A 14,200-nucleotide genomic window follows, 5' to 3' on the forward strand; every position below is an offset into this window, starting at 1 on the left:
AGGAGGAGGAGGAGGAGGAGGAGGAGGAGGAGGAGAAAGCAGAGGGAGAGATGCTGAGTTAGACTTGGAAAGAAGAGAAGAGATGTCAGATGAGCCACAGCTGATGGCCAGAGAGACATGTCAGTGCTGAACATCATGCTGTATATATATATATATATATATATATATATATATATATATACATATATACTATAGTGGACCTTTACTCATGCTCGTTGTGTAGCAGTGTGAATGCATGTTTGAGTGGTGGAGCATTTTAGTCTTGTTGCTTTTCCTCAATGGAGGAAGCGGAGTGATTTGTCCACCGTTGTTAACGCTAGTTGTTAGTTAGTTAGTCCCTGTCACTGTGGCTGGGTCCACATTACCTTATATACACACACATATATATATATATATATATATATATATATATATATATATATATATATATATATATATATATATATATATATAAAAATATATATATATATATATATATGAGCTGGCTGGACAAGCTCTCGACCAGCTCTCGCTAATAGCCCGATGTTTCCATGGTTACTGTGCTGCTGAAGCTTGTCTGTGTGTTACATCACAAAAACACTTCCTATTGTCCTCCAGCTCCTTCCGTCATCCATCCATATCATCCATATTATTAACCACATCATCCATATTATTAACCATATCATCCATATTATTAACCACATCATCCATATTATTAACCATATCATCCATATTATTCATATTATTAACCATATAATCCATATCATCCATATCATCCATATTAACCATATCATCCATATTAACCATATCATCCATATTATCCATATTTTCCATATAATCCATATCATCCATACTATCCATATTATCCATATAATCCATATTATCCATATCATCCATATCATCCATATTATTCATATTATTAACCATACAATCCATATTATCCATATCATCCATATCATCCATATAATCCATATCATCTATATCATCCATATCATCCATATTATCCATATCATCGATATTATTCACTCATGCCTTTCTGAGGAATGGAATCCTGTCTGGTGCATAAATACATCTGCATCAGTAGCAGCTGTATGAAGAGCGAATTATTAATGACTAAACATGATTATATAAGATGATTATGTCTTTATGTCAATTTCAATACAGAAAATGAAAATTAATTTGTATACGTAGTATAAGAAGTATTTATGGATCGATATTTCTTCTCACTCACTCACAGGCGACGCTTCACATGATTCTCACAGTGTTTGCCTGTTTAACATGCAGAGAACATCTCATGTCTTTATGACATGTCAGATGACTCAGCAATTTTCAACATTCACTTTCTATATTTAAAACAACAAAACAATGCAAGTTAAGGTGGAGGGACAGAATACATCCTTCTAACAGCAGAATACCTGTGCAGTCCTCCGCCATCCATCTCCTCATCCCTCGCTTCCTCAGAAGCTTCGAGCTGCACATATTCAACATGGATTTACTCATTTCTTCCACTTTCTTCATCACTGTTGACATTGAGAGGATATTGGTATCAATCTACCTCGTGAAATGTTCCTTAAAAGCCAGATTAAAACGGCTTTCATCCTCTATTTGACCTCCTGACCCCTTGGTCCTTAATAGTTTGCCACTAAGAATGATATCTTACCCCTCCATTGATACCTTTAAAACGCATCTCTTGTATTTAGCCTGTTAATTACCATCATGAAGACACAACTTTGTTTTTATTGAATAAATTCAGAAAAATCCGTTGGAGATTTATTTCAATAAAAAGAATATATCACAGATGGGACCAAAACATTTCTTCCATTTTACTGGAGCAGAATCTGTTTGGTCCTTTGGTCCTTTCATAATGAGGACAAGCACAAGGTGGCTGTATAGAAACAGTGTGGCTGTATAGAAACTATGAAACAATGTGGCTATATAGAAACAATGTGGCTGTATAGAAACAATGTGGCTTGGCTGTATAGAAACAATGTGGCTGGATAGAAACAGTGTGGCTGCATATACGTGGCTGTATAGAAACAATGTGGCTGTATAGAAGTGGTTGTATAAAAAAACGTGGCTGTATAGAAGTTGCTGTATAGAAACAATGTGGCTGTATAGACACAATGTGGCTGTATAGAAGTTGCTGTATAGAAACAATGTGGCTGTATAGAAGTTGCTGTATAGAAACAATTTGGCTGTATAGACAGTTTGGCTGTATAGAAGTTGCTGTATAGGCACAATTTGGCTGTATAGAAACCAAAGAGGGCTGCAGAGTAAATGTCTCTTTTAACCATCCCTCAGTCAGTATTCTGAGTACAGTGGATGAACGAATGTCTCCGTCTGCGCTCGGCTTCCTCTGCCTACCTTCCTTGACAGGAATCGCTGGCTTCTTCTGCCTCAGACCCAGGAGGATGAAGAAGAGGACCAGCGGGATGAAGATCTCAAAAGCCAGCACCCACTGAAAGGGGAAAAGGACAAAATAGATTATTTCCAATGAAACCTGTCCAGAGCTCTTCCTCTTGAAACTCCTCATCAGTCCCCATCTCCTCATCCGTCCTTTCCACAGTGGAGTTCACATTCTGCACGGTTTACAATGTGTGTGATAAAGACACTCAGGCTTGAGCTTGTTTATTGATTTCTCCTACACCACTTCTTCACTGGGCTTGATCCTTGCCATTCATATCTGATCAATTCCACAGATACCAAGTGAATTCAAGCCTGTAGTCCCTTTTGTTATTCCTGCTGGAGGACAAATACTGTCAGTAGCTAAGAAATCAATTAGCCACACAGCAGCCTGCCCAAACTGGCAGTTCATGAATTACATTTAGGCTGGAGAGGAGGTATTATTATTATGATGTTAAAGTTAAAAGTCAGTTGAAATACACCAACAGAGTGACGAGTCTGCTTGCACATGCATTATTTAGCATTAGATCACCACTTCATCTACCGGGCAGAGATCTCTCTCTTTGTATAGAAGCATCCCGTCAGCAGCATCGCTTCGAAACTACACAATCAAAGTCATTATGGGTGAAAAGTCTAAATTATCAGTCAAAATATCTTTATTGGGAACATTGGATAAATGAAAAAACAAACCAAAGTGGACTAAATTGTTCTTTGACACTAAACAGAGGTACCTTCAGATGAGAGGAACACACATCAACGTCGCAGACTCCAGCTTCATACAGCTGAACACACACTTGCTATAAAAGAGCTATCAGACCTTCTCTTGTTAAAGTTTATTGATTTGCATGTGTTAGAAGACCAAAAGCAAATGGATCTGCATAATAAAACAGCAGAGTGCTGTGTGAATGTGTCTGATGCTGCAGTTCTGCAGGTCAAAAGACATCACCATCACTCTGCCGCCTCAGCTTTGTTGTTGTCTTTTGTAGATGCTGCCCTTATTAATATTCTTATATCAATATGAATCCTGTGACTATGTGTGATGTGAAACAGGTCGTAGTGATGAACCCACAGAGACCCCCAATCACAATGGAATATTATAACTTCCAGCCTTGTAAACATGTCATATCGCGTGATTTAAATGGGAGAGAACAACAACAACAGCTGCACCAGTTTGTCTAGCTCGTTATGACTTCAATCAGATCATCCTCGTTTATTCCATCACATGTTTATCTTAGTGTATTATCTTTTAATATTTATATCTGGAACACTTATGGCATACAACACAGTCATCAACGTCGGATAAGGAAGCTTGTTTTTATGGCTGGTGTTTTCATTCCTTGTAAAGCAAATAAAGAAAAACACTTCAGGAATGCACCTCTGTTTTAGTTTGTCATATTTTTCTTATGAAGCGAAGAAACAACAACTCAAACAAACAAGAACTCCGTAGTGCATCCCTGTGCTGCATAATGACAATAAATGATCCTGTATACTTGAATACTTAAACACATAACATAACTTCCCCACTGCTCTTTCTTCATAGTTTTTTTCTCTCCTGTTAATCCATCCCACAGACTGATGTCCTTCAGTTCCATTTCTGGAGGACAAATTCATATCATCCGCCCTAAACCCTTAAGCCAAATGAAATTGTGCGGTGGTGGTTATAATTTAGGGATGTTGTTTTGGGCAAATTGCCCCTTTGAAAGACTGAAGTGGGATCAGAGGGGAGGCTGCAGGGAGTGGAAGCCAGAATGGAGATGACGCTTCCATTTAGAAGGAAGGGAGCATTCCTCCCACCAGGGGGAGCAGGGGAGGCTTTCAGCTTTAATGCAACGTGGATCCTCAGGTTGTTGACCTGACCAGGCATGTGAGACCCTGGGCCCTATTCTTCGTACCTGGCTCAACAAAGTCGATCACATGTCCTATTATCCAGCTTAAATTAGCGAGATGATTGACATCAGGCTATCTGGGTTTCTTCACGGCTGATCCGCGCTGAAACGTCTCGTTAATTCTAGCCAGACGTCAGTCATCTGGATAAATGCGCCGCTCCTCTTCAGAAGGATAATAATGGAGCACTGACACCACGATGTTCTAACAGTACAATGGCAAACAAACTCAGAGGAACCTCTTTTTATTCTCTCCGCTGAGGAGCAGGAGATGATCATGATGGCATATAAGGAATTCATTACCGTAATCATGGCAAAGTCTAATGCTGCATTCACAGCAAACGATTTTACAACGTTGTTGCTGTGAACGCAGCTTAACACCGACCCCGCTGCGAGACACTAGTGTCGCAAAAAAGTTCAATGCGTCAGTGTTGGGAAACATATCGGCTAATTGTAAGTGCTTCATCACCCAGATCAATCAGATTACATGTATATAAATGTGCATGCTGGCAGTAGTATACGAAGTAATATATACTTATGAGGATATGTGTACTGTATGCGCGTATGTATCATGTACTATATATGTGTATATACATGTATGTTTAGATTACCATATAACTATGAGTTTTAATATGTGTATGGGCAGATCAGTATGTGTATTATTCATAATCAGAAATTCAATCAATTGAAGCAGTGATAAGTATTCTTATCATGAGTCCACCGTGATCATTTTCTACAATAATGATATGTATGGTGTACTAATAACACTGTCATATAATTATGAGTGCTTTTAACACATCCATAAGTTAAGCGCTAAATAAATATTACGGACAGCACGGCATGCAGCGGCTTTCCCGATGTTCTCCACATCGCCGACACTGTCCAGACATGTACCGCGCAATGCATAGAGTCTGTGAGACGGCCAATGCTCTTCACAATTACCACAATTAGCAGATGGATAGACAGTTAGAGCTTAGCCAGTAAACGTAGTGGAGCTTTTAGCAGCTAAAGAGGTGAAAGAGTCAATGTTGGCCTTACATTTATTAAGTGGACACAAACAGAACTCCAAATGAATGTTCATGTTCTAAATACATCCCTTGCCCTTCCTTATCTTGTGATTATATTTGCTCCCCACCAGCTTGTGCTTTCCCACACATGTCTCTTTGTTTGTTGCAGGTTTTCTAGTGCCAAGAGTCCACATTGGCCACATCCAACAGCGGCACTGCATCCCTGATAAAGGTTTTTATTGTTGTGATATTCAAACATGAACAAGAAATACTCAAAGTTGTAAAAGACACAGTGGAAATTGAGTGTGCTTTATTATGTTTTATGATATGTACCTATCTATGTACCAGGAAGTCTTAGTATGAGGACTACAGTACCAGGAAAGACGATGGCAGATACCTGTCACGCCGAATGAGCTGATTACCCAAATAAAGGCTGTGTGAGGCTTAATTATGTAAAAACCTCCCGTCTGTCCAGCATGTAGAGGAACTAGTTCAGTGAGCCGCTTTTAGGTCACAAATGTTATTTACTAGTTATGAACCTGTACTTGTACAGTGCTTTTTTAGTCTTCTGACCACTCAAAGCTCTTCCACACATCATTCACTCATTCACACACTGATGGGAGGGGCGAAGGTGCCACCTGCCCATCAGGACTAACTAACATTCATAGGCACAGCCACAGGAGCAATTTGGGGTTAAAAAGCTTTGAATGGTCTGAAAACTAGAAAGATGCTGTACAAGTACAGTCTATTTAGCATTTATACATATGTTGTGTCCTCCTGTGAGAATTAAATATGTGACAAATTCAAAGAACTGAGTATTTTCTCATTTTGTTAAGAACTTCAGTGCAAAATGAACATCGTTTTCAGGTGAAACTGTTGAGAGAGAAAAAAATAGGCCCAGTCTATATTTTAGAGATGAAGCGGACTAAAAATACAATTTAAAAAACTGCTGAAAAATGTATTTTACAGAGCAGAGCAGAAGGCAGATATTTAGGTTAGAGATGCACCAACCAATCAGAACGGGACAGCTTTCTGACCAGTGAGCAGCCCAACATGCTGTTGTTGTGTAAGTTTTATACAGCTAACAATTTGTCCCAGTTGCTAGTCCAAAATATGCCCTTATGTACAGTACATGTAAACCTTCAATTCAAAGAAATTATATGACATTTGTATGCGCCTCTTATGCATGCATTTCATATTTCAGCAGAGACCAACATGTGAGATTGATGCTATCTCAGCTAAGTGCTGACTGGTGTGCTCTCTTCATCAATACATGGACAGTTTTAGAGGCATAACCAGGGCAGCAGGACTTTAAATCAGGAGACAGAAATGACGCAGCTGTTACTATTATTATGACAGAGGCTCCCCGCTGCATCTCTTTTGCCTCCTCAGTGTGATGTCTGAAGGTAGATGAGCTAAAAATAGCTGCACCCCACCCCCTCTCTCAGGACACCAGCAAAGGCATCCGCGGTGATGGAGAGCAGGCTGCCTGAGGACAGCTTCCGCTTGGAAAACAGCACCAGCATCACTCAAATAAAGCAGCTGTCAGCATTAGAACTTCTGATTGCTAATAGAGTGTAAGGATGAAGGCGTCACCAGATAGCATGTGAGGGTCATCATGGGACTACCAAACATCTGGAGAACGGCCCTCGCCTGTTATAACAATAACAAAATTCAATTCAAAAGGGATGTTGTTGCCTGATCTCCTATGAGGGAACCTATAACGACCAAGACAAGGCCACAATGTTCTCAACCCTGCACTCATGATCTTGAATGTTAATTCTTGACCTTTGAAAAAAGTAGTTCTTTTAAATCTTCACTCAGGCTTCACAACTAGTTTTTACGAGCTTTCAAGTTCTTGCCGTCCTTACCCCACTAACCTCCTGCTGTATTGAGGTCAAAACTTCCACATCTGAAAGGTCCGGACGTTAAGTAAGTGGACCTTGAGTCAAGATGTTTTCCTCAAGCTTAATGTGTGGAGTTCAAAGGTTATTGCCTCGCTGCTTCAATGATGACCGTCTTCATACTGAACTGCATCTCACGAGACTCCACCTTTATGGAAGTGAATCAGTGAAGGAGCAGCAGAGCATTTAGGATGCACTCATTCATTCTAACACCAGCACATTGTTGTGGTTACCGACAATAACTTAAATACATCAGTTCTATATCTTCCTATCCCCGGAAATATTAGGCTACAAAATGTCAATGCAGTCTCCAGAATATTGTTCATCAGGTGATGCTTACCGTGGAGTTTGACAGTCAACAGGTTATATAAGTTCATATGTGATCCTATTTGGAATCATGTGATTACATTCATCAGCCCAAAGAAGATGTGATTACCTCATGACAACACACCCTGATCTTGTCTGAGATCACACAATACTTCATCCACAAACAACAACCTGTTAGACAACATGGGTGCTGGAGAGACTCCAGCTTCAACAACACCAGCATCAGCTTCATCATCATCAGCTTCAGCATCAACTTCATCAGCTTCAGCTTCAGCATCATCAGCTTCATCATCATCAGCATCAGCTTCATCATCATCAGCTTCAGCATCAACTTCATCAGCTTCAGCATCAGCTTCAGCATCATCAGCTTCATCATCATCAGCATCAGCTTCATCAGCATCAGCTTCATCAGCATCAGCTTCAGCATCAACTTCATCAGCTTCAGCTTCAGCATCAGCTTCAGCATCATCAGCTTCATCATCATCAGCATCAGCTTCATCAGCATCAGCTTCATCAGCATCAGCTTCAGCATCAACTTCATCAGCTTCAGCATCAGCTTCAGCTTCATCAGCTTCATCATCATCATCATCATCAGCATCATCAGCATCCTGCTCCACGTGCAGGTTATTAATAGAGACGGTCGGTGCTGGAGCCCGGATGGAGGCCCCGGTGCGCGGTGCCGCTGGACCGACGCGCCTCGGCCCTCCGGTCCCGGCGGGTGAGCTGCGTGTCTTACCGGCCCCCTCCTCTTCAGGGAGATGTTCTTCCACAGCAGGAGGTGCAGCTGGTGCAGGAACCCCATGTTGCCTCCCTCAGTTCCCCAGATCAGCAGGACGGTACTGGAGGTGAATACCGGCCCCGCGCATCCCGTGCGCGCTGCTGTCCCGCTGCTGAAATGCTGCGCTTGTCTAATGAGGACTATTATATGATATGATATTTATGTTAAGCTGGTGTGTCTCGCGGTCAGCCGGTGGCCGTGACGGGCAGCTTGTGTCCCGCCTGGCATCCTCTGCGTGTCAGCGGAGCAGCGAGTCCTGCGCATCCGTTCACGTGAGTTGTGCAGTGGATCAGGAAGCCGGAGGAGACGGCCAGACTGCTGGGAAGCTGCCCGGAGGAACGGGGACGTGCACTTCCGGCCTGGCCTTTCAAAACAAAAGCCCATCCTAATGTCCAGGAAGCTGTTGTGTCAGAGATCTCAGCAAAGTAAAACATTTTGTTTATTGTATCCATAAGATGCAAAATAAATGGCTCGTGTTTAATCACATGGTTGTAAAACAGGATAATGTCTGACATCATTCATAGCCTGAAGAGTGTAGAACAAACTATAACTGTCAAACCCAATGAGGACAGACGGTCGATGACTGTTGCACTTCTGTCTCTGGAGCTAACCCATCAACCGTAAACGTATAGTGACTATACTTTTGTACATTGTGGAATCACTTTGTTGTATTTTGTGCCCTTGGAATGACTGTGGGGGATCAATCCATGCGATACAGAAGAGCCCCTCTTTGTTGGAATGGAGTCTTGTTCACGCCAAATACATGTGGAAGAACATAATCAGTGTGGTAATCACTTCTGATACCTTAGCCGCACTATCAATAATTAAGACTGGAACATTTTCCATATGCTACTCAGACTGCGTTATAGGGGATTGTCTGTGTTTTCCTTTGGGCTTCTGCTCATATAGGTGTGGAAAGAAATGAAGAGACAGACATGTTGGTGAAAAACAATCATTAAAATGACAATGAATTGACACACAGGTACCATTAACTAAAGCAGAGGTCAAAACCATAATTAAAGACAATATGCACAAATCCTAGCAAGAATATTGGGACTGAAAGTTACTGTGAGGAACTTTTAAGTGTTATACAACTTTCTCAAACAAATACAATTGTGCTCAGCCGACTGCTTCACACTCAAGGCCAGTAGCTAGCGGGACGGGTTCCTCAGCTGGTTTGCCAACGGGCAATAAACCAGAGAAGAAGAGGAGAAGGACGACAGGAAGAAGAAGACAAACAAAGCGTGTTTCATAGGAGTAGCATTTATTGTTCCAGAATTGAATATAAAAATAAAATGATCATGGAGGGAAGATTAGTTTACAATGCTGGAATCATGTTAGCACTACAGTGGATAGAGGAGACAAGAGCAATGAGGGAATCATTGGTTCAGACTCCAGTTCATCATTAGCCTGCTTACAGAACAGCCACCAGACATCCTTATGTAAATACAACAAACATCATACAGAACTAAAATGATGGGTCTGAAGTGTTGCTATAGGTACCAGCACATGTTGCTGTCAAAGGGAATGGAATGGCAGAAAAAGATATAAAAGAAATATCTGCACAAATGTTGCAGTCAACTTCAGTAAATCAGAAACCAAAAGTATTATTTAATATGAACATATATTTATATATATGTGTGTGAATATATTCTTATTTGAAGGCTTTATATATTTTGTATATTGCTCTCTTCTTATTATTCATCATCATCAATTATTATTTTCAGGAGTATTATTATTAGACTTATTGTTATCATATTATTATTGTTGTTTTAATTTAATGTACTTTTCCTGGAATATTTCCCATAGATAAGTAATATTCCGGCGTCGGACAAAAATATTTATGAAATCCTCCGAACAGGTGAGCAGCACACCGTGTGGACCAATCACATTGCTGGGTTCCGACACGCCCCTCCCCCCGCCAGTGAGGTTGGGCCGGATCTCCTTTTCCTGGTCCTGCCGCCCTGCACCCACACACACGCGGCGTGACTTCCCGGTTTCTTTGGGCTCGTGTCGGTGCGGCCCGACCCCAGAGTGAGCGCGAGCCGTCGGGGCGATGAGGAAGACTCGTCTCTGGAGGTCAGTGACGTTACTCTTCGTCACGGCCGCGCTCGCGCTGTCTGCGCACTTCGTCCTGAGCAGAGCGAGGCCAAAGCCGGATCCCATTCCCGCGGAGGAATACCGCCTCATCGCGCCTGACACGTACGAGTACGTCCTCAACCAGCCCGCTGCGTGCGGGGGCGGAGCCAGAGCCCCCTTCCTGGTCTTCATGGTCCCAGTGGCCCCTCTGGAGGCCGCGGCGAGGGAGGCCGTCCGGACCACGTGGGGCGCTCCGGGTCAGGACACCCTCACCCTGTTCTACGTGGGCCTCCCCGAGGGGGGGCGGGGCTCGCGCGCGCAGGCCGCGCTGGAGGAGGAGAGCAGGGCGCACGCAGACATCATCCAGGTGAGCTTCCAGGACAGTTACCAGAACCTGACGATCAAGACCATGATGATGATGATGAGCTGGCTGGCGACCCACTGCCCCAACGCCTCCTACGCCATGAAGGTGATGCCCTTTGTAGTTTCACTTATTCAAGAAGTTGTTCTTTCTGGATTCTTGTTGTTCTGAGTTTGTCCTCATGGTTGAATGCACTTATAGTGAGTCTCTTTGGATAAAAGCGTCCGCTAAATGAAATGTGATGTGATGAAGGTGGACGCCGACTCCTTCGTGAACGTCTCCTACCTCCTGGGAAGACTCAGGAGCCGCTCCCCCGGGCGAGGCTTCATCACGGGGTCTGTGATCAGCGACGGCCGGCCGAGGAGGGAGAGCCACAGCAAGTGGCGCGTGTCGGAGGATCTGTACCCGGAGGACCGCTTCCCGCCGTACGTGTCCGGGGCCGGGTACGTCTTCTCCGCCGACCTGGCCCCCAGGATCTCCTGGGCGTCCCGGTTCGTGAGGGCGATCCCCCTGGAGGACGTCTACGTGGGGCTGTGTCTGCGGGTGCTGGGCGTCCGGCCGGTGTACTCCCTCGGCCCGCCGACCTTCAGGAACCTGTTCCAGGTCCGACGGCTGGAGTACGACCGGTGCACCTTCGCCCATCTGGCCCTCGCCAACGGGTTCAAGCCCGCCCAGCTGCTGCACATGTGGCAGGACTTCTCCAAGGGCCACAGCAGCTGCTGACGGCGACCATGACGCACTGGCTGCCTCACAGTTATTAAAGCAATTATGACACAAATATTATATATATATGAATGCTGTAAAGGACGGGAAGCCATACGACACTCACACTGTTCGTTATCAGGGAGTTAACACACATTTACAGGGCTGTAAAAGAATGTTCTGAATCAATGAGTCAAACATTGGTCGTTCATCAGATAGTTCTCAGCCATCCTGGACTTCTTCAAATGCTCACATGTTTCCTTTGTGCTCGTCAGACAAAGAAGAGCAGCAGCTGGAGACCTGCAGATGCACTTCCTGTTGGTTCCACAGGTCCAGGTTCACCCAGATGCTAAAGAATGTGGCTCTTAAATAGTTAGCGGACCCACAGACCAGAACTTGATTCACATCTTTTTAAATATATTTACTTCTAGCATTTAAAAAAAGATGAATAAGTCAGAAATTAGAATTAGAGCGACGATGAGCTGACTAAAACTAAACTGTTCATACTGTTGTCTATGAATATAATCATGATGGTCGTTTTCTTCTGCTGTCGCTGGACTAATCGATCAGGTGTTCAGCTCTAATTGATCATGAAGGAGCTGTTAGAGTGCAGAGCTTGCAGTTTACACCAAAGACTTAAAAAACGTCCATATTGCTGTAATTACCCGAACCTTAAATGACATGGAGCCATATGACCCTTCAAACACTGTGTGTGTGTGTGTGTCTATACATATATATGTGTGTGTATGTATATGTATGAAGTATGAGAGAGAGCTTCACAGGATGTTGCTTTTATAATGCGACCTGCAGCCTATCAGTGCCCAGGTTGCTGCTGTGCTTCTTTATTTACTGTCTTCTGACTGTCTTCTATATTTATGTAGTTGCACGTGACGGCCAGCTGGTGGCAGTGTGTGCCAGCAGGTGATGGAAATGGACTTTGATTTAGTGCCTGGTGCAGATAGACTCTATGACCTTTATACAGGGACAATTGTGAAGATGAGAATTTAAAAACAAAAATCCCCCAGAAGAACATTTAATTATGCATTTAGTTTATTTTTTCTCTTTTAAGTTCCAACAGTTTGATCACTGAAGCAACTTTAGTTTTTTACTGCATATTAATGAGAACATATGTTCTTGTTTGTCAGCATTCATATTTATTTCATGTATGTGAGTTTTCTTCGTGCTGCTAATGATGTGTTGTTATTATTATTGTTATTGTTATTATTATTATTGCTGCTGCTACTTTTGGTGTCACTTTTAGTTTTTCATGCTGGACTAAATGCTGTTCCTTCTAGAAAAATAAAAGTCTGGGGTAAATATTGAACACACTGTTTTGTTGATATCATGTGTTAACAACCGGGTGTGTCTAAGTCCTGGAGGTGTTGATGGGCCGGGCTGAAGTCCTGGTGCCGTGTGGGGAGCTGCATGAAGACGTGTTGTCCGTGGGGCCCTTGAAGGGGACACATGCATGGTGGCTGGTTGCTGCAACGCTTTTGGTGTGAACGCAGCATCAGTCTGTGTCGTGCTCGTCCACAAAGGAAAGTAGCTCCACAGAGTTCCCTTCTTTGTGACTCTTTACGTTGGTCGTGTCCCTGAAGGAGAGCTCCTGTTTACCCAAAACGATGACACACTCTATCAGTATTTCCCTGTTCTTATTAACTTTTTCATTGTGGAGCTGTTTCCCTGCGAACTTGTTGATCTGAAAATCCACTCGGGTCTCTCCAAACGTTTTCAAGGCTTGCAGCCACGCGTGGAGCGAGAATAAAAGTGGTTGCCGTCTTGTGCAAACAGCATCGTGTTGTTGTTTTATTAATAAAGTGAAGTATAGGCGCAAGATAAACCCTCGGTTAGATAACTCAATGTGACTGGTTGTTGAGGTGAACTACATGCATTATCCGTTAATGACGCAGCATCCTGTCATGCGCGTATTTATGTAAACATCAGCTCGTTCCTTAGAGCTGCGCCTCTCTGGAGTCCAGAGAGCAGCGGCCGCAGCAGGAGGCGCTGACAAGAAACTGCGGTCAAGTCTGACAGTTTTCAGCTGCCTTCAAAGTAAACACAGGAAGTCACAGAAAAAATTACTTCCTGTTAGTTCCGAACTTTTGTCTACTTCTAGGTTACAGATCACGTTTGGATTTATTCATATGTGTTTATAAATATATATATTCATGTAGAAATGTGTGTTTCTTTTGTCCTTTTATGTCTGCCTGTGAAATACATTACTAGTAGTTTTGTATTGCATATTTGTATTTGTATTGAATTGTTATTGCGTCTGTACTTTCCTGCCACCGCTTGCTTTTTTTTTTGTAAGCACTGTCTCGAGCAAATGCCTCTTGAAGCGATGTCTGACCCTTTGGCTTCACTGATTGACTCGCGCTGGTTGACGGTCACGAATCCGAGGCCCGTAATAGCAAACACTCTCCGTGTTCCAACACATGCTTTCTGCTGAAGTGATGCAGTAATTTGCTCGTGTTGCCGCCAGAGGCAATTACAGTGGCGCCACAAACTTTGCAATAAATAGTTTTCTGGTCTACGTCGGATTTTTCAAAACCAAGAAACCTCCAAACAGCAGACACAGCTCCTCTCTTGGGCACAAGTTGAATTGGTGCATCTCTAGTCTCTCCTCGTTCTTCCTCCTGCATCGCTCTTTTCCGTTTTTAATGTAGCAATGGGGTTTCTACCTGTTGTGATAGTGGGCGAGCTTTACCCAGGATGCACTTCGGTGATGTAATTTTCTAAATGTACATTTATTAGTGTTACAAATTGTTTATGTGTCA

The 14,200-nt window shown here is 43.0% G+C and overlaps 2 protein-coding genes across 2 annotated transcripts in view; one reads left to right on the top strand and one right to left on the bottom strand.

Annotated features, from left to right (window-relative positions):
* The window catches only part of abca2 (ATP-binding cassette, sub-family A (ABC1), member 2), a gene marked incomplete at its 5' end in the record, with an annotated part of 43,683 nt that extends 35,378 nt beyond the window's left edge, over positions 1 to 8,305 (bottom strand). The window contains 2 exons of the mRNA XM_079222738.1: positions 2,344 to 2,437; positions 8,240 to 8,305. Of these exons, the coding sequence (XP_079078864.1) occupies positions 2,344 to 2,437; positions 8,240 to 8,305 (160 nt within the window). The remainder of the gene's footprint in view (positions 1 to 2,343; positions 2,438 to 8,239) is intronic.
* A 1,939-nt stretch (positions 8,306 to 10,244) lies between these two features.
* On the top strand, positions 10,245 to 12,747 carry LOC306740560 (beta-1,3-galactosyltransferase 2-like). Its single transcript, XM_079222751.1, has 2 exons — positions 10,245 to 10,829; positions 10,974 to 12,747. Exons 1-2 carry the CDS (start codon positions 10,338 to 10,340, stop codon positions 11,442 to 11,444), a joined length of 963 nt encoding a protein of 320 aa, XP_079078877.1. The 5' UTR covers positions 10,245 to 10,337; the 3' UTR covers positions 11,445 to 12,747.
* Positions 12,748 to 14,200: the final 1,453 nt, after the last annotated feature.

The sequence above is a fragment of the Taurulus bubalis genome (genome assembly GCF_910589615.1).
Source record: "Taurulus bubalis genome assembly, chromosome: 8".
NCBI lineage: Eukaryota > Metazoa > Chordata > Actinopteri > Perciformes > Cottidae > Taurulus > Taurulus bubalis.